The sequence below is a fragment of the Chrysemys picta genome, chromosome 5 (genome assembly GCF_011386835.1).
Source record: "Chrysemys picta bellii isolate R12L10 chromosome 5, ASM1138683v2, whole genome shotgun sequence".
Lineage (NCBI taxonomy): Eukaryota > Metazoa > Chordata > Testudines > Emydidae > Chrysemys > Chrysemys picta.
The window spans coordinates 98,446,963-98,467,000 of record NC_088795.1 but is presented as its reverse complement, the minus strand read 5'-3'; the positions used below and the strand labels follow the sequence as shown (position 1 = coordinate 98,467,000).

Genomic DNA, 20,038 nt, shown 5'->3' with positions numbered 1-20,038 from the left:
TGCCTTCCCTTCATTACCCCAAAACACTCCTGCTTGACAGGGCACTGTTCTGGTTTTCCATGGGGGACGCTGGACTTGTCACATCTGATCGGGCACTACCGCCTACAGCTCGGCATGCACAAGATCACGTATTCGCTCCCGTAGCACCACAGTACAAAATGAGAGACTGTAGGGTTGATCCCCTTTCATAACTCAGTATCTGCTTCCCTGAGAAAACGGAAGGTACATTTTTTATTCATGGCAATAGAGTGCTGACGCCAGATCACCCTGGTCCTGCCAGATTGTGTGCAATCAATCAAATCCTCAAATTCTGATTTACCCATATAATAGCACACGATAAATCATGACACCATCAGGCTGACTCTGCTGCTTTTAGTTATGATGTTCTACTAGTAAAGGAAATTAAGAAAATACATTTTGAGACACCAGCCTTGGGAGTCAAAGTTTCCACTATTAATTAAATCAAGCTTCCTAATGCTGCACCAACTATTCAAGGTGAGAGGGCTGTTTCAGAAACATAGCTGCTATTCTGTTTGAAGGTCTTGGTGCACACATCAAATAGAAAGCAATACATAAGTGGTGCTCAATCTTTTCATATTGTGGCCCATTTATTAAGACAACCTCCCATTCTAAATTTCACTCCTTCCCTGTAGGAACAGGAGTGCTTGGTTATTTATGAATGACACCAAGACAAGATGAAAAACAAATCACTCTGATGCTATAATTTATAGTTACTTTATTGCATTCCCTGCTTTTTGTATTGATGCTAATTACCCCTTTTTGGATGTAGGGCTTTACATTAATTAGGTTCGAGTATCCCCTCCTTGCCTACACCCCCCCCCCCCCCCACTACTCTAGTCTCGGTTAGTCATTTTGAAATTTGGGTCTATTATTTTTCTTCAATTTTGGGGTCATCCACAAATGTGACTGCAGCTCAACTTGCACTGCAATACCACCAATAAAAAAACAGACAGGGAGAAGATGTTGCAAAACCGTTCCTGTAATCTTTAAAAGACAGGCCGACTGATTCGTCATTACTGTAAAAAGCAGCTTATGGACCACATGGAAGCGCACCGCCAAACCAAGAGTAGTCCACAGATCACAGCCTGAGAACCATTGCAATACACATTTTCCCAGTAGATGGATGGTAGCCAGGCCTTATTTTGCTTCCATCTATCTCTTGTGATCCAGGCTTCAGAGCCCACAAAAGCTTCAATTATGAAAAGACTCTCTGTTTCCACCTCAGCAGCAAAACAATTCTGCTTTGGAAACACTCTGAAGGCTAAATCAAAATTCAAGAGAAATAAAAAAAGTGGAAATAAAATAACTTTAATCAAAATATATGAATAAAGTGGCCTTCGAGCTTTCAGCTAAAAATCCAGCTCTTGCCAGCTCACAAAGTATAGCAAGATCTGATTGGATAGACAAGTATTTCAATAAATGTGAGAAACAAATCCAGAATTTGTTCTTTGCCTGAAAGCAAGAGTGAGGAATAAAGCCCTGAGGGCTCACGCTTATGTAGATGGCAGAGAGCAAGCACAAGGAAATGAGGTGATTAGAGATGTAGCTGTAGAAGATGTTTATTGGAGAGAAAAACATCCCCAAAATGTCCTAATTCTCTTGGCAGACCTACCATACTTGAGAGACCAGATTATATTGGAGAAAGGCAGTCCTGAGAAATGAGTAGTCAGCTCACACTCACCTTTTCCGCTGCAATCCAAGGCACCACTCATGTGATAAACACCTACATCACAGCAGAAGCTGATGGCAATGAATAATGCATGAGATCTAGTCACTCTACCACATATCAGACCCCTGGGATAAAGAGACAGCTTTTTATTTTGAGTCATCATTCTCATTACCCCAGAGTATAGACGCTTACTCTAGTTATTTTCTCTCCCTCTCCATCACTCCAGTTTGCATATGCAATTGTCCAGTTCTAACTTGTTAACTTGATGAATTGCTGTTGTATACAAACTGTGACCACTCAAACAAAAATGTAAAATATGCTCTAGTACAAAGACTGTTAAATATTGTTACTCATTCATCTTAAACTAAAGTCACCCAGAAATTAAGAGAAGTCAGAAATGCCATTTTTCCAGCAAGCCACTCCTTTTTGCCCACGTGTCACAGAGGATGTGCTTGCCTATAACCGAGCCTTAAAACAATAAATGTCACAGCACACAAGCTAACACAGCTTAAGGATGGAATTTCTGCCTTAGCTGAATGCAAGACAGGTTATTGAAAGTGAACTGCAAAGTTAAAGTGAAAACTGAGCTAACCCCATATTTACACACTGAATGTTATCTACCAATGCACCAATCACCACAGTACTAGGCACAAATGCTCCCACTAATTAAACTCAGAGTGGCATTCAGCCCAGATATATATTAACTGTATAGTAAGAGTCCATGATTGATACCTGTCTGTGTGTCACTCTGAAGCCTAGAATTCCTGTTGAGTCAGCATGAAGCGATGGAAACAGCTACAAGCGTGGTTGTGAGCTCTTTTCGTTCAGAATATCACCAGATTCAATCATCATTAGGATTCATAGTCTGTTCCTGTTCAGTTTTTAAGTTCTGAGCCATTTTGACTTTACGAATTACACCTATGCAACAGCAAGGCATGTAGCTATGCCATGCCAAGAATCCTAGACTATTGTTATATTAGAGGTAGTTCAACCAATCACCAACCTTATGCTACAGTTAGTTTGCATGCAAAAAAGTTATATGAGAAAGACTGCACAGATGGTGCATTACTTGGTCCAACTGCTACAGTTCTTCAAAACCACTGACACAACACAACCAGTACACACAATAACCCCAAACACATACAACCCCTCACCACAGCATACACTCTTCATTCACCACTTACACAAGTCACCACAAAATCACCCATCACAAACTCCAGACATAAATCAGTTACAACCTGCACACACAAAAACTCCAAATGCACATAGCCCCTCATCATACCATACACCCCTCATTTGCCACCCACGCAAATCCACACAAAATCTCCCAGCACAACACACACAGAGACCCATTCTCACTCATACTAAACATAAAACCATAAATTTGAGCAGCAAGCAGTGGGTCATCTCTACTAACTAATATCTACTCATAAGTCTCCCTCACCCCATGGGAAGTTCTCCAGCACTTCCTGGTGCACTCAACACATCCTGGGACTATCATTGATGGAACCCCATAAATCTCCTTGGGGCTAAGGTAGGGACATGTTGTTGCTGTTGTGTGTGACAGTGCCTAGCACAATGGGGTCCTGGTCCATGGCTCGTAGACACTCCAGTAATACAAATAATGAATAGTAATAATGGTGTCACAAAATGAGGAATCCTGGGATGTTGGCAAACCAGGAAATGCCAGAGGATGAGTCCGAATGTACCACACAGCCTATGGTTCTGCACATATTCCTGTCCTTTACTGAATTTTCACACTAGTCTTGAAGTTCACTTGTAAGGCAGACTTACTGTGCCATGGGGAGACTATTTGCTTTAAATATCTGTTTTACACAGATATTTATTTCTCATAAGGTTAGATTGTTTCACACTATTTTTAAAATATGTATGGAACTGACAGACTGACGTAAGTCCAAATTGTGGCACTCCTACATCTGCACATTGTTCAATTGCAGAAGCAGGGAAGTTAAATCTGCGCGCTAAGAAATCATCATGAAATTGGTGGAAAAAATGTGTAAGGCACACATGCACTAAATAAATTAACGTATCAATGTATATTCCCACAAAGACACTTCAGGTTGTTGTTCAGGCTTTTCACTGCAGAAGAGACCAGCTTATTAGGCCTCTCCAGTCCAGTCTCCATTTCTCCATTATTATTTGCATTCCAATAGCACCTAAGAACCCCAACCAACATCAGGGCCTCACTGTGCTAGGCAATCTTCAAACACATAATAAGAGGTCATCCTTAACCCAGCAAACTTGCAATATAAATAAACAATATGAAAATATTATTAACCCCATTTTACAGATGCCAACTGAATCATGGAGAGGTTGCATGCCCTGCTCAAGGTCACACGGTTAGTCTGTGATAAAGCCAGGTTATGAACCCAGATCTCCCAAAACCCAGTCCAAGTCACTTAACCAAAAACCATCCTTCCATCCAATCTCCAAGCTGTTGATCTGGTTTTGTGACTGCCTGTAACGAGGGACAGGTCATCAGTGAAGGGAGTGATGAATCAAGGGAGAACCAGTGGATCTGGGAGTGGAGAAGGAAAGAAGAGACAGAAGGAGAGAGAAATCAGGAGAAAGAAGGGCAGAGTCCATAGAGAAAATAAGAGGAAGAAAGGTGCAGAAAACCAAGAAGGGAGGGATGTATCATGGAGAGGCAAAGAAAGCGGATCAGCAATGAAGAGAAATGATGATGTGGGAGCTCTACAATACGTGTAAAGGCACTTGTCTAATACACCTGAGTGACAACTTGCACAATTCTACTATGAAACTTATATTTTTTAAAGAGTTAATTTTTTTCCAGATTATAGTACAAAAATAAGCCTTCAGCCAAATTCTGTTCATGGCAATTTTTATGGTAAAGTTATAAATCCTTGAAAAACAGAGGATAGGAGAAGACCCATTGTTGGTTCTTTAACTGCACTTGTGAAAAAAGTACAGCTTCTAAACTCATACAGGGCTCAAGGCTCCAAAAAATATCTATAAGCCTTCTCCGATAAAAATAGTAGTTTCTTAGTTCTATTGGAGGGACAATCTTCTTTCATAAAACTGCTGCAGAGGCAAACTTTTTCTTCTCCACAAGTCTGGGTCGCAATGGTCATTGAGCAAAGAAAGACTATGCTAATGCATTTCCACTCCCTGCAGGATTCAATGCAAGAATGCGTACACCTTTTAATATATCATCTACACATGGGGTGGCCAACCTGTGGCTCTGGAGCCGCATTCGGCTCTTCAGAGGTTAATATGCGGCTCCTTGCATAGACACTGAGTCCGGAGCTGGAGCTACAGGTGACAACTTTCCAATGCTCACTGTTCAATCTCTGCCTCTGCCACAGGCCCTGCCCCCACTTCACCCCTTCCCCCAAGGCCTGTCCCTTCCTGACCCCTTCCCCGAGCCTGCCACGCCCTTGCTCTTCTCCTTGCCCCCCAGAGCCTCCTGCATCCTGCGTGAGGCACAGGGAGGGAGGGGAGGCGCTGATGGCGGGGCGGCTGGCAGGCGGGGCAGGGGAGCTGATGGGGGCTGCTGACATAATACTGTGGCTCTTTGGCAATGTACATTGGCAAATTCTGGCTTCTTCTCAGACACAGGTTGGACACCCAGATCTACACGCATGCTTTAAAATGTTAAGCCAAAGCTGTTGCTTGAAGTAACTTTCTGGTAAGATCACAGAAATGGGATGGGTTTTGAGTAGAGTCTTCTATTTAAGTAATTTTTGTTTTTAAAAAGCTGGCAAGGTCAGTGAGGACTAGGAACATTTCATGCTCAGAATAGCTGGTGGTTAAGAGAAATGTCCTTATTTAGCTTACTGCTTTGTTAATCGTCTTTGTTGGCTGACTCACCATCCAGTGCTGATATCTCTTAAGGAAGTCCTTATAAAATACAGTGGGGTTGATCATGCAGTCATCACTCAGATAAAAATACTCATTGGATGTCATTTTAACCAAGAAAAGACTATAGGATGTGGGCCCAGTATGGCATTTGCACCATCAGCATCACAACAGCTCTCTCTGGCCTTGGCTACACTGGCAATTCACAGCGCTGCACTTGCTGCGCTCAGGGGTGTGAAAAAACACCACCCCCCCCCCGAGCGCAGCGAGTGCAGCGCTGTAAAGCGCCAGCGTAATCAGCGCCTGCAGCGCTGCACGCTCGCTCGCAGCGCTGCAAGCTATTCCCCTCGGAGAGGGGGAGTACATGCAGCGCTGCGAGACAGCTCTCGCAGCGCTGGCAGCGCGACTACACTTGCGCTTCACAATCCGCGAGTGTAGCCAAGGCCTCTGGCTGATATAGGGAAAAGGCCCATCATTCATTCAAGCAAGAACCTGAAAGAAGGAAAGAATTGAGCGTCTTGATCATCTTCAACTGCATTTCCCTACAGCCATTGTCAAGAGACCATCTACATATAGAAATCAGTTTGAAGAGAGTCAGTGAATTACATCCCTTCCAACTATCTCTTACTTTAAACTAAGTTTGCCTCTCCCCTGCACAAAAATCTGTAATATCAACATTCCCACTAACTTCAGTGGTGCAGCTCAGTCTTATTCTACTGTGGATTGTTTACATAAAAATGCAGACTCATGAAACTGAGATTATACAAAATGGCAGCCAGTTTACAGAAATTCATTTTACCTCAAATTACACTTTGTGCACTATTTGTCTCATGATCCTCGTTATTTTAGACCGTCGCCTCACATGTCACTCTCTACAGCTGAAAGACATGAGGACTCTGTTTAATGTATTCACAGCTGTACCCAAGAGAGGAGAAATTCTGCAGTTTCTCCTAGAAAGAGTAATGATTAATCCCCACGGCTGGAAAGCATAGCTTCCATGGAAGAGAAACAAGGGAGACAATTTAAAAGTAACTTGTGTGCAAAATATTCAAGCATCCATAATACTAATAATAGTAATAATAGCAACCATTTGCTAATGTAAACTCAGAGTATGATCTTTCCTTAATATGACTACTTCTGGGAACTTCAGACAATAGTCTACTCAGGCAATGGTGAAATTTGGGATTTATTATAGACAAAACTGCTATTCTTATATTACTACATCGGTTTTTTGGTTGGGGGAGACACAAAACAATGGTTACAAGAAAGCTGACACCTGGATCTTCCACAGACTTTAATGGACATTACGTTAGGCCTTTCTGGCAATTGATATAACCCTTACCTGAACAGTCCAGTGATTTCAGTGGTTTCTAAACAAGAAGTCTCATAAGTTTTCCATGAGGTAACAAAAAAAAAAAAAGTCAATAAAGTTACATAGAAATGTAACCAGCATCATGTAGCCTGTTTTTTTAAAAAGAAATATATTTATAGGATCACATTTTTAAAATAAAATTTGACTTTGTGAAGCAGAGTATCATTTATTTCCCTAACTTTAAATGAACTCTAGCATGCTATCCACACAATTACAGCAATTAGCTTGGGGACTCCATTTTGACATTCACAGAAGATATGAGATGTTTAAGGAATCTCATGACAAATGAGTACCTGGAGGTTATCTGCTTTGTCACAACGTAACATCTCTCAGGGCTGGTCCACACTAACCCCCCACTTTGAACTAAGATACGCAACTTCAGCTACGTTATTCACGTAGCTGAAGTCGAACTATCTTAGTTCGAACTTACCGCGGGGTCCACACATGGCAGGCAGGCTCCCCCGTTGACTCGGCGTACTCCTCTCGCCGAGCAGGAGTACCGGGGTCGACAGCGAGCACTTCCAGGATCGATTTATCACGTCTAGACAAGACACGATAAATTGATCCCAGAAGATCGATTGCTTACCGCCGGACCCAGAGATAAGTATAGACGTACCCTCAGAAACTACTGTTCTTCTTATCTAATTGCACTACCAAGAAACGTGCCATGACCCCACAGATCAGGATATCACAACTACTCAAGGTTAGCCAAAAAAAAAAAAAAAGTGGGATCACTACTTTATCTTATTTTCTCCAACAAAAGTGCAATTTTAAATTTTAAAAACTTAGATGGAAAACGCAAGCACGCGCCAAAGGCTACAGTGCAAACTTATATAAAGAAATACAATCACATTATGCCTACAGAGTAGTCAATAAGACTGCAATATTTGTCAATGTGTTGAATTTTGAGAAGTTCATTCAGGTCCTCTTGAAATTCTTTATTCCCAAGGTCTTGAGAACTGGCATCTACTTAATGAATAATTGGTACATCCAATACTCACACATGATAGGATGAAGTTATATCTTTGTTCACCTTAAAAACTTTATTGAACTGCCACTCCAGTTGGGGAAAAAAAATTTACATACACTAGTAAGTCACTACAAGTAAAATAAAATCTGGCAATATGATTAGCAGAAAGCGGTGAAGTGGTTAACTGTGTTAAACAGTTATATTTATGTTCAAGTCAATACCAGCGAGTTGAATTACAGAAGCTAACATGTGACAGTGATATTGTTGAGTCTGCAGTCAGCCTGCAAGACAACATCCTGTATATTGTCAAGGCTACTTACATAAGAACATAGGAAATGCCATGCCAAATCTGACTAGTGGTGTATTTACTCCAGTATCCTGTGTTTCACAGAAGCTACCGCCAGATGCTTCAGAGGAAGGAGTAGGAAACACCATAGTGGACAATTATGGAACAACTTGCCCTAGTAATGTAATTTTAGCTCCCAGGACATCTTTCACATACCTCCCTATGTCATTTACAACCAAAAGAGATAAAAACTTTTCCCCACCCCCACTTTTAAATAAAGGTTTAGATTCTAGAGTAATCTGTGGGAGGACCTGAAAGCCTTATAATTTATTTATTTTGGCTCTCCTAGGTACTGGAAAACTGAATGGCATTTAAACATGCATTACCACAACAAAAGAGGAAAATCTCAGCTACCTGAAAGCACTATGCTTCTAAATTAAACCCAATGCTGGAGTTCATTTGCTTTCTCTCCCACATGAAGATTTTGCCTAATACACAGTGTAGTGCTTAATCCTAATGCCCTAGCAATTCACAACACACCCAGTTGTGCTGTGCCTGGAATGCAAACTATGCTAAGCATTTTGCCCCCAGGTACTACAAGAATTTCAGCAGCCATGGGCCATAAAATTTGCTCAGAAAGGCAAGTTAACCAACAATGTAGCAAAAATGTAATCTCATACCCTTAGGTAGAAGGTTTTAAATCTTATTAAATGATTACAAATAACAGATGCAAGGTGTGCAAAAAATAAGATACCATAGTTTTTCTTGCTTTTATGTACTGATCCTTTCAGGTTAAACTGTGACAGATATATAGTATTAAGCAGAGAGTATGAAATTACATATTTTCCTTACATGGATATTTTATTTTTATTTTTTAAAAGATGGATTCTCTGCAGCAACAAGAAATACATGTGTAACTTCCAATTCAGATTGTGCTGGATACACATAGGGTCTGATTATGCCTCCATTAAAACAAACTGGAATTTTGCCATTGATTTAATGGGATCAGAATTGATCTCATGTCACTTTTTTTTTAAATGAAGGTCTTCCACATAAATCAGGAGTTTACTTATTACTTATTATTAAAATTACTTATTATTAATTATGTACATAAAAACGGCCGTACTGGGTCAGACCAAAGGTCCATCTAGCCCAGTATCCTGTCTACCGACAGTGGCCAATGCCAGATGCCCCAGAGGGAGTGAACCTAACAGGTAATGATCAAGTGATCTCTCTCCTGCCATCCATCTCCACCCTCTGACAAACAGAGGCTAGAGACACCATTCCTTACCCATCCTGGCTAATAGCCGTTAATGGACTTAACCTCCATGAATTTATCTAGTTCTCTTTTAAACGCTGTTATAGTCCTAGCCTTCACAATCTCCTCAGGCAAGAAGTTCCACAAGTTGACTGTGCGCTGTGTGAAGAAGAACTTCCTTTTATTTGTTTTAAACCTGCTGCCCATTAATTTCATTTGGTGGCCCCTAGTTCTTGTATTATGGGAATAAGTAAATAACTTTTCCTTATCTACTTTCTACACATCACTCATGATTTTATATACACCTCTATCATATCCCCCCTTAGTCTCTTCTTTTCCAAGCTGAAAATTCCTAGCCTCTGTCCTCATATGGGACCCGTTCCAAACCCCTAATCATTTTAGTTGCCCTTCTCTGAATCGTTTCTAGTGCCAGTATATCTTTTTTGAGATGAGGAGACCACATCTCTACACAGTATTCAAGATGTGTGTATACCATCAATTTATATAAGGGCAATAATATATTCTCCGTCTTATTCTCTATCTCCTTTTTAATGATTCCTAACATCCTGTTTGCTTTTTTGACCGACTCTGCACACTGCGTGGACGTCTTCAGAGAACTATCCACGATGACGCCAAGATCTTTTTCCTGATTCGTTGTAGCTACATTAGCCCCCATCATATTGTATGTATTATCATAGTACTTAGAAGCCCCAGTTATGAACTGCTACACCAAAGGTGGTCAATAGACAGATCGTGGGCCAAATCCAGATCACCAGACACTTTTGAATGAACTGCAAAATCCTTTTACTTATTATCATCATCATCATTATTATTATTTTTGTATTATTTTCTCTGGAGACTGGACACTGACTATACCGTGACCAAGAAATTTAGACATTGATAAAAGTAATTGACTACCCATGTTACACCACTGTGCTAGGTGCTGTACAAATACAGAACAACCACCTTTAGAGTGTGCCAACTTCATGAAGCTTCAGAACTGATTGCTACATTCATTCATTCTCCTGCTCATGGAGCATAGAGCAAACATTTCGGATCACCCATTGCAAGTGAGCCTGGTCTCTTGCCATTGTTGCAGCCTGCTCTATATTAAGGCTGAGGTGAGCTAGGTCAGAAGCCACAACATCCCTCCAGTGTGTGGAAGGCCATCAGTGAGGTCTTCTCCATCCAGCTTTTATTGGATCAAATGCATAAAGCTGGCTGGCTGGTATGGACTCTGGCATACAAAGCAGATGGCCACGCCGTCTGAGCCAGCACTGAGTCACTTGGGAAGATGCTGGAGGCTGGTAGCTCTGATGCCGGACATCCTCGTTTGTAAAGTGATGAAACCACCATATGCTTTCAATAGGTCATTGTTGTTTCATCTGGAAAGCATCCAGCTGGCGCATTTGCATTTCTGTGGTGGCCAAGATTTCAGAGCCATACAAAAGGACAAAAGCCAGGGTTGCTTGATAGATATGCATCTTAGTCCAAGTAGCATTGACACCACAGAGGCTTCCAAAGCGCATGCATAACACCAGTAGCCCTTACTGATTCATGTTAGCGACCTCCTTCCTTGGTAAATGGAGCCACAATACCCAAATTTGTTGACCGCTTCTATATTCATGCTACACTGATTGTTTTAGTGTGAGTGTAGCACTGTTAAAAAGATAGGTAAAACTGGTGGGGTGAAATCATGGCTCCACTGAAAACATTCATTGGCTTCATTAGGGTTATGATTTCACACAAGAAGGTGCAATTTAACCACTGATAACACTCAGGCCTAGTCTTCACTTACCGGCTGGTCCGGCGGCACGCCATCGATGTTCTGGGATCGATTTATCGCGTCGACGCGGCATCGACGGGGGGAGACTTCCTGCCGCGTCTGGACCGCGGTAAGTTCGGACTAAGGTACTTCGAATTCAGCTACGTTATTAACGTAGCTGAATTTGCGTACCTTAGTCCGATTTGGGGACTTAGTGGGGACCAGGCCTTAGAAAAGATTTTTACACACTTCAGAACAAAAAGAACATTGTGAAAATAGAGCTTATAGGGTTTGATCTAAAGCCCACTGAAGTCAAAGGAAAGGATCCCATTGTTTTCAATAGGCCTTGGATCAAGTCAATAATGGGAAGCTCACTTCAATCTAAACTACGGTGACAGGACCAACCTCTCTAAAATTTTCTTTTAGGAAGCAAATTACAGCACAGCAATGTTCATTCAGGGCTTCATTCGTGTTGGGTAAGTCTACACTGAAATCGGGAGGTGGCGAGGAGAGGGGGTAATTGCAGCACATGTAGACATACCTGAGCTAGCTTAAATTAGCTAACAGATACTAATAGCAGTGAAGTTGTGGCAGCACATGCTGTACCAGCCTGCTCAGAAGTCTGGGTACTTATTCGGACAGCTAATTCACACTGAAGACCATTCTGCTGCGGTTTCACTGCTATTGGTACACTGCTGTCTGGTCTATATATTCTGCAATCACCTCTCTTCAACTGCAGTGTAGACATATTCTTAGGCCTGGTCTACACTAGAGGGAGTGTTGATGTAAGATACGCAACTTCAGCTACGGGAATACCGTAGCTGAAGTCGACATATCTTATTCCGACTTACCTCCCGTTCTCACGGCGCGGGATCAATGGCCGCGGCTCCCCCATCGACTCCGCTACCGCCGCTCGCTCTGGTGGAGTTCCGGAGTCGACGGGGAGCGCATTCGGGGATAGATATATCGCGTCTTAACGAGACGCGATATATCGATTCCCGATAAATCGATCGCTACCCGCCGATACGGTGGGTAATCTGGACGTACTCGAAGTGTTGTCAGCTGCCTTCTACAGTAGGTAATGCCAATGAAGGCTAGAGATCCTGGCTCTGCAGTAGCAGGACTTCTCCTAGAATTGTGCAAATATAAAGAATGTCTTGCCTAATAAATGCCCTGATTTTAGAAGCTACATTTATTACTATTTTAGGATAATTTTCTGATTGCTTTATGGCTACAGGAGTGTTTGCATTCATCCCCCTGGCAGAGGGGCAGGCATACCAGCACCTGGGCATGCCAACAGGTGTCCGACAGACACCCGAGGACACCATCCAGGAGATCTTGCAGGACGCCGCCAAGATTGATGCCTCCCTGCTGGCACCGTGGCAGAAGATAAACGCCCTGAACACCTTCCTGATCCCACGCATCTCGTTCACCCTAAGGGGATCCGCCATGGCGAAGGTGCCCCTCAACAAGGCAGACAAGATCATCCGGAACCTGGTGAAGAAGTGGCTGTTCCTTCCCCAGAGAGCCAGCAACGAGCTGGTCTACATCGCCCGCATGGGTGACCTGTGTGATGTCGTGGTGATCACCCACGCCTTCCGCCTGCTGACATGTCCCGACGCCACGGTGAGGAACATTGCGGCGAACGCCCTGCCTGATGCGACAGAGAAGCGGATCGGCAGAGCCCCCTCGAACCAAGACACCTTCCTGAGCGGGTCCCTGGATGGGGAATTCAGACGGGACGGGCATGACATCGCTTCACTGTGGTCCCGCACTCGCAATGCCACATGTCACCTGGGGAAGCGCATCGGTTGCCGCTGGGAGTGGTGCGAGGAGTGCCAGGAGCTGGGAGTCCGGGTGCCGCAGATCAGGTCGGACGACAACACCATCGTCGCCCCGACGGCCAGGGGCTTGCTGGAGAGGACTCTGAAGGCCGCTATCCACTCACTGTACGTGGAAACACTGAACCGTAAACCGGACCAGGGTAAAGCCTTTGAGTTGACCAGCAAGTGGGATGCCAGCAACCACTTCCTCGCCAGGGGCAGCTTCACCCGTTTCGCTGACTGGCGGTTCATCCACCGTGCCCGGCTCAACTTGGCTGTTTTTTAAAAAAAATTATATATATATATATACACACACACACACACACACACACACACACACACACACACACACAGAGAGTAACATTTTCTCCAAAGGGGCTTGATCCATAGCCCACTGAAGTCAATAGGCTGCCTCCCATTGATTTCAGTGGTTTTTGGAACAAAGCCAAAAATCAAGGGATTGTTTGTCAAATTTCAGTACAGATTCTATGATATATTTATGTCTTCTCTGAAAATCTAGGTCACAGTGGAGAAAATGACAGATCTAGATTTAAGATGATACTATTTGGTACCAATAGAGTTAAACATAGAAAAGTGAAGGAGGAAAGAAAAGGAAAATCCAACAAACTTAACATCTGTCTAAACAAAAGACCAAAGAAAAGTCTGAAAGTATCTGGCATATGTTGCCTACCATGATGGGCTGGGAGAACAGGCATTTTTAAAATGGATATTTGAACTACAGATAGTTTCTTGACAGAAGGAGAAATATGTAAACCCCAGAGTTACCAGCATATTTAAACAATAAAAGGAAACAAAGGGTTTTCACTTTCCAAAAGAATGACAAGTAAATTACGTTATGGGAGTCCATTATGAGCTTTCCTGGTCAGTAAAATCCTCTCCTAACAAAGTGATGCCTTTACTCCTGCTTTGATTTGTTTTTATTAAAAATTTCTAAGCCACCACAAATAATTACTTGTGCAATATTTCAGGCACAGTAATGCTTCACTCATAACAGACACAATTTGAAATTTTTCCACCTATAAAGAGATAAACACAGACATTGTTGACTAAAAATAAAACTTACTGTTTTGCCTGTGGACCTTATTCGTCTCTTCATAATTGAAGCAGAATAGTTACCTTTAAGGCTTGAAATTTTAGTTGAAGCAAGGAAAATTATTTTCAGTTACACCAATTTAACCCCATTGACCTCAAACGGGTATGCACTGGTGTAATTCAGAAGAAAAATTGGTTCTTTGTAATAACTGGGTGGAACCCTGGCCCCAGTGAAATCAATGCAAAACATTCATTGACCTCAATGAGGATGGATTTTTACTTGGTGATTTTCATGGTAATTTTAAATTATGTGTTCCTAAGGCAAATTTAGTCAACTCACTACCAAAATTTAAACATAACCAATGAATGAAGAAATTGTTTGTGTGTAAGTACATTTCAGAAAGTTAAGGCTTTTGCCTTCAGATCAAGTTATTAGCTATATTTTAAAATTTTCAACACTAGTAAATTACTGCCTTTTCTTTTTGGGGTAGTGATAATAAAAGTAGAGAAAGAAACAAGAATAATTGGAAAGATTAACACTAGATTTGCAACCATTTAAAGGACATTTACTAACAGGAAAGAAAAACAAACAAACAATTGATTCTCAGTCATAAAAAATCCACAATTAGTACAATTGTTTAACTCTTTCTAAACATGAAGTTATATCCTTCCAAAACAAAAACCCAGTTTCTCCATTTCAGCAATTAATCCAAAATGACAAGTTTTGTCACAGGTTGATTTTGCAGATCATTGTGCTGCAATGATGGAAAATACACAACAGGTAAAGATAAATGCTCACCACATTGAATTTAACACTACTCTAGAAGTTAAGATTCATGATCAAGAAAATCTTGTAAAGAAATGTAAGCTTCAGGAGATGTTGACTGGCAAGATACTCAGTTACGTTACAAACTGCGTCTTATTTAACTGCTCAGCAAATAGCCTGTAATATCTTTGACAGGGGTAAAATTTAAAAATTCTACTTCTATTTAGTAGTTATTTTTTAACAGTAGTAGCAGTAATTGCTGGCTGCTGTTTGTCTAGTGCAGCAGCATAAGTCATCTTTTATTCACCAGCATCATTTGGGTGCCAGCAAGATCATGCACTTGAGAGAGAACAGTGTTCAAAAACCTACCATGTTCAAAGACCTTATCCTCCAACTCATGTTCTAATATTGCCTGTCTGGCTCGTGTGAATAGGGCAAAACCATATTAGATTGTTTGTTTTCTTGTTATGGCTTAAATTAGCAGACCCCAAGAGGGGAAAGTCACCTAGTGTGAGAGCTACCTCTGGACACAGTAAGTGAAACTGAGGCACAATGGCACACCCAGAGTGGGGAAGGAGCAGCTGCCACCACAGAAGTGTTGACACTCAAGGGCAGTGGGAGGACATGGAACTTCTCTAGCGTGTCTTGCAAAAACTGTCTTTATTTCCTCTTGACCACTTATATCTGGAAAAGTATTAATTTCCATTTTTATAACTGTTAATATTGCATTTCTGTTGTGTGCACAGTAATAACTTACATAATTGCTTATACTTCCCAAATAAACAGGTTCTTTTTCAAAAATTTAAAATAAAATGCACAAAGGGAATCCACAAGACATTCTTACTTCCCTACAGTAATTTTAGGATAGGTTATATTTTGCTTCTAAAAGCAGGTATTCCCTCTATGGGAATACCTTCAAAAACTTTAGACCAATGTCATTCTCAACCTAGTTTTTCAATTGCCATAATTTCCCCCACTTCCTGCAGCAAAGACCAGTTGTCAATAAAACAACCTATCTACCAGCTTTTAGGTAATGCCTTCCCAAATGGTAAGACTACTGTTGTACAGTAACTCCTCACTTTAAGTCATTCTGGTTAACATTGTTACGTTGCTGATCAATTAGGGAACATGCTCATTTAAAGTTCTGCAATGTTCCACTCTTATGTTGTTTGCCTGCCTGCTTTCTCCACAGCTGGCAGCCTCCCTACGCGCCCCCACCCCACCCAGCGCCTCCCGCCCGCCGGCAGACCCCGCGGATCAGCGGCTTCCCCCTTCTCCTCCCCCCCTCCCCCCGCCTGCCTGCAGCAATCAGCTGGCTTGCGGCGTTTCGGGGGCAGAAGGGATGGAGGGGGGAGGACGCAGCATGGGAAGTAAAGGCGGAGGAGGTGGGGGGGAGAAGAGGCAGGTCAAGGATGGGGGCTTGGAGGAAGGGGGGAGTGGGGAGGGCCTGAGGGTTGAGCCCCCCGGGTGCTTGCAGAGTAGGGGAAGCTGCCGCTGCTGCGCAACGTGCTTCTCCTAGCCTACAGCACCTTCAGCCTCCTTGCCTGCCTCATCTCCAGTGCCAGTGGGCTGTGCCTGTGTAGGGTAAGGCAGGGCCACCTCCCAACTATAGTACTATACTGTATGTACAGTATGTTTGTAAACACGCAGCACGTGCACACTACTCCCCCCCCCAGCATAGTATTAAATTGCTTGTTTAAAAATTGTTTAAAATGTATATAATGCCTTTTGTCCGGCAAAAAAAAATTCCCCTGGAACCTCCCCCCCTCTCTGCATTTACATGAATTCTTATGGGGGAATTGGATTTGCTTAACATCGTTTCACTTAAAGTCGCATTTTTCAGGAACATAACTACAACGTTAAGTGAGGAGCTACTGTACTTTGCACTTCTGTACTACTTTCCAAACCTCAGTGTTCTTCAAAAGTTTATGAATTAAAGCTTCCCCAACACTCTTATGTTGTAGGTAAGTATTATCCCCATTTTACATATGGGAAATTGATGAAAAGAAAATTAGGCACTTGCCCAAGATCACGCAAGAAACCTCTGGCAGAACCAGGAATAGAATTCAGATCTCTTCACTCCTAATCTTATGTCATCCTTTTCCTCCTGTCTTGTAAATTAACTGTTTTGTCAATCGTTGAAAAAATCTCCCTTTACTGAAATGCAAAGCCTCAGTCATAATTATGGATGGATTGCATATTTGTATTTTATTGCATCTTTCAATGAAATATGAAGATAACTAAAAAAAGATAGAACTACAGCCACAGCATCTCTGTGCAGCAATATTTCAGAAATTATTCTTAGATGTTCTTAGCTGTGCATTAATTACATCAGACACAGCCCAGATAATTATTTGCTTAACAATATAGTAATTGTACTCATTGTTTGTTTAGAAAAGAGATCACATCCAATTCTAACCAACTACTGATTTAAAGTTAGTACCGTATATGGAAAAAGCCGTTAGTTTTTAATTTTTTGCACAGATCAAATGAGACATCTTTAAACCCTAGTCCTGCAACAACTAAGCACATGGGTAATTTTCCCCACATAAGAATTCTCAGACTTCAGTGGGACTCTTCATATGAGTAAAGTTATGCAGCATTGCCAATCCCAAGCATTCAAAAATCTGAGTCAAGCTCCCTCCCAAAACCACAAGATTGCCTTAAGGAAGCCATTCATTTGGGGGGGGGGGGGGAATGGGGAGAAGGGGGCTGTGTCTCTTTATTTGCCCATCTGTTTTTTGAGTTTATATAGGCTTGATGTGTATGTGAACTGCCAGCTTCTCTCAGTAACCATGAGGGCTAGAAACTTTTTAAAAAATGAAAACAGATTCTCACATAATCACAAGACTCCAAGAACTGGGGCTTAAAGAAATGCTGCAAGACTTATGATAAAATTTTAAGTAGGTAGGCTTGGGGCCTTAATTATTAGTGAGGCAAAAACTGCCTATTCCCCATTTGAAGAGAAACTGGAAATCACAGTTTATATAGAGATCTGAATCTTTAATGGTGAACCACAGACTGCAAAGCTGAAATTAAACTAAACCCAGCTAAATGCCCACAAGAGCCCTGTGGAAAAAAATGTATAAGCACAAGTTGCATTGGAAACCTTAATTTTGGCATTTCCAAACTTGAGGGCTTCACTTTGCAACTAACATTCTTCTAATGTCCTTTTTTTGTAATTAAGAATAAGTTGTAACATACTGCACAGAAAGAATGCCATCAGTGACATAATAGTAAGATCCACACAAGGAAGTGCCAAAGGACTTCCAAGGGGGAGGAAGTGAATTTAAAAATTAAATAAAAGCTTATTTCTGAACTTACCTCCCTCCATCCAGTTAAAGGGGGCCATTTGGTACATTTCTTGGCTTAATGCATTAGCTTCATTTTAGTTTTACATTTCTCTCTTTGGTCTGTTCACATATACTATCTATTTAATTCTCTACATTTAAGTAAATATTTTTAGTTTAAGTTCCTAAATCCATACTTAGTCAGAGTCATGTCATCTTAATACTTCTGAATATAAGCATCTGATTGAGATGTCTACATATTTATTAGACCTAACCTTATTACTGTTCCCAAGAGGTCTTGGTTTGGTTATGTTTCAGACACTACTTTACTAACTAAAAAATCTGTTCACTCTAGTTCTCCACAGGAAACATACCAGTACAACCGTTGTTCTGAAATTAATAGTTAAATTAAAATAAATGCCATATGGCTTATGGCACAGTTCACTGAATTCCATGTGTTATGCCTTTAACCAATTTAGACAATACCCGATATTTTTTTCCCCAAACAGCTTAATACATGGTAAGATACGACTATAAGGAGGACAAGTACTAATCAAAACATGCAACACTATTTCAAACTAGAAGAACAGGAGTACTTGTGGCACCTTAGAGACTAACAAATTTATTAGTCTCTAAGGTGCCACAAGTACTCCTGTTCTTCTTTTTGCGGATACAGACTAACACGGCTGCTACTCTGAAACCTGTCATTATTTCAAACTGTATACATTTATCATTTCCGTCAACTACCATAGCATTACACTGAACGCAATTCCTTTGCAAGAAGTTTGGTGAAAGTACTTAGCTTTTCTGTATTTGACCACTGCACATGTCTGACAATTTTCCTTCATCTCCACTGCAACTGAATAAATATAAACTAAACGAGTTTAAAGCAGTCCAGTGTCATTTTACCTCAGCTACCATTTGTATTACAGTATTCAGCATGTCACTTTCCCCATTCACTTTCTTCAGATACAACAAGAGCCCTGTTTAGAGTAAAATCTCTTTAGAAGTTTATCTATAAGGTATCAATCATACAAAAGGAATAATTGTAAAAAAATATTTGTACTGGAGACAATGCAGCATAAGAAATGCAAACACTGCTTGCAGTTGAGACAGACTAAAGCCCATAACTGCACCAAGATTCTGGCATGTTTATGTATACCTGCGTGCAGCCACCTGGACATAGGCTAAGGGGCCACTGTTCTGCTGTTTCAAACACCAGAGATGGCCAGGCCTAAAGAAACTACAAGCAGGGTGGGATCATGGATGCTGGGCAGAGGGATATAAAGGTAAACCCCTTCTGGTCAAGGGTCAGCGCATCTGACCTGAAGCATCCACTGTTGCTCAGCCTCAAAAGTATGAGCCACAGGAGTGGGTCAGAAGATTAAAACTTCATTTTCTGGCCTCTGTCACATCACTTTGGGCAGGAATACAAAAGGTTTTACCTATCACTGACTCCAGCAGCTACACTGTTATAACTTTATTATTTGAAAATCAAATGGCAATAAAATATCTTATCACGCAAAAACTAATAAATCTCCTAACATGATTTACCCATCCATTTAATGGGACCGTGGGGGGAGAGGGGAAGGTTTCACCTTCTTCCACAACATGGGGTGTGGATCACCTGATATGATCATCTGGGCATTTCTCACCTAATCAATTTCCTGCCAGTGGAAAGGCCTCGGGCATTGGATCTCTACTTGTGGCACACAACAGTCTAGTCTCCTGAAAACTGATGTTTTAGTTTAAAAGAAGTCATTAGGCTCAACACAGGGGTAAACTTGGGTGAAGTTCAATGGTCTGTGAGATACAGGAGGTCAGACTAAATCAGGGTTTCTCAAACTGGGGGTCGGGACCCCTCAGGGGGTCGCAAGGTTATTACATGTGGGGTCGCGAGCTGTCAGCCTCCATCCCAAACCCCA

At 41.7% G+C, this 20,038-nt stretch overlaps 2 protein-coding genes across 19 annotated transcripts in view; one reads left to right on the top strand and one right to left on the bottom strand.

The window, feature by feature from the left end:
* APBB2 (amyloid beta precursor protein binding family B member 2) overlaps nt 1-20,038 on the bottom strand; it is a 339,661-nt gene that overhangs the window by 254,001 nt on the left and 65,622 nt on the right. The gene's annotated exons all lie outside the window — the stretch shown is intronic.
* Nucleotides 12,409-13,290, top strand: LOC135984074 (uncharacterized protein T26G10.4-like). Its single transcript, XM_065598513.1, has one exon. It carries the CDS (start codon nt 12,409-12,411, stop codon nt 13,288-13,290), a length of 882 nt encoding a protein of 293 aa, XP_065454585.1.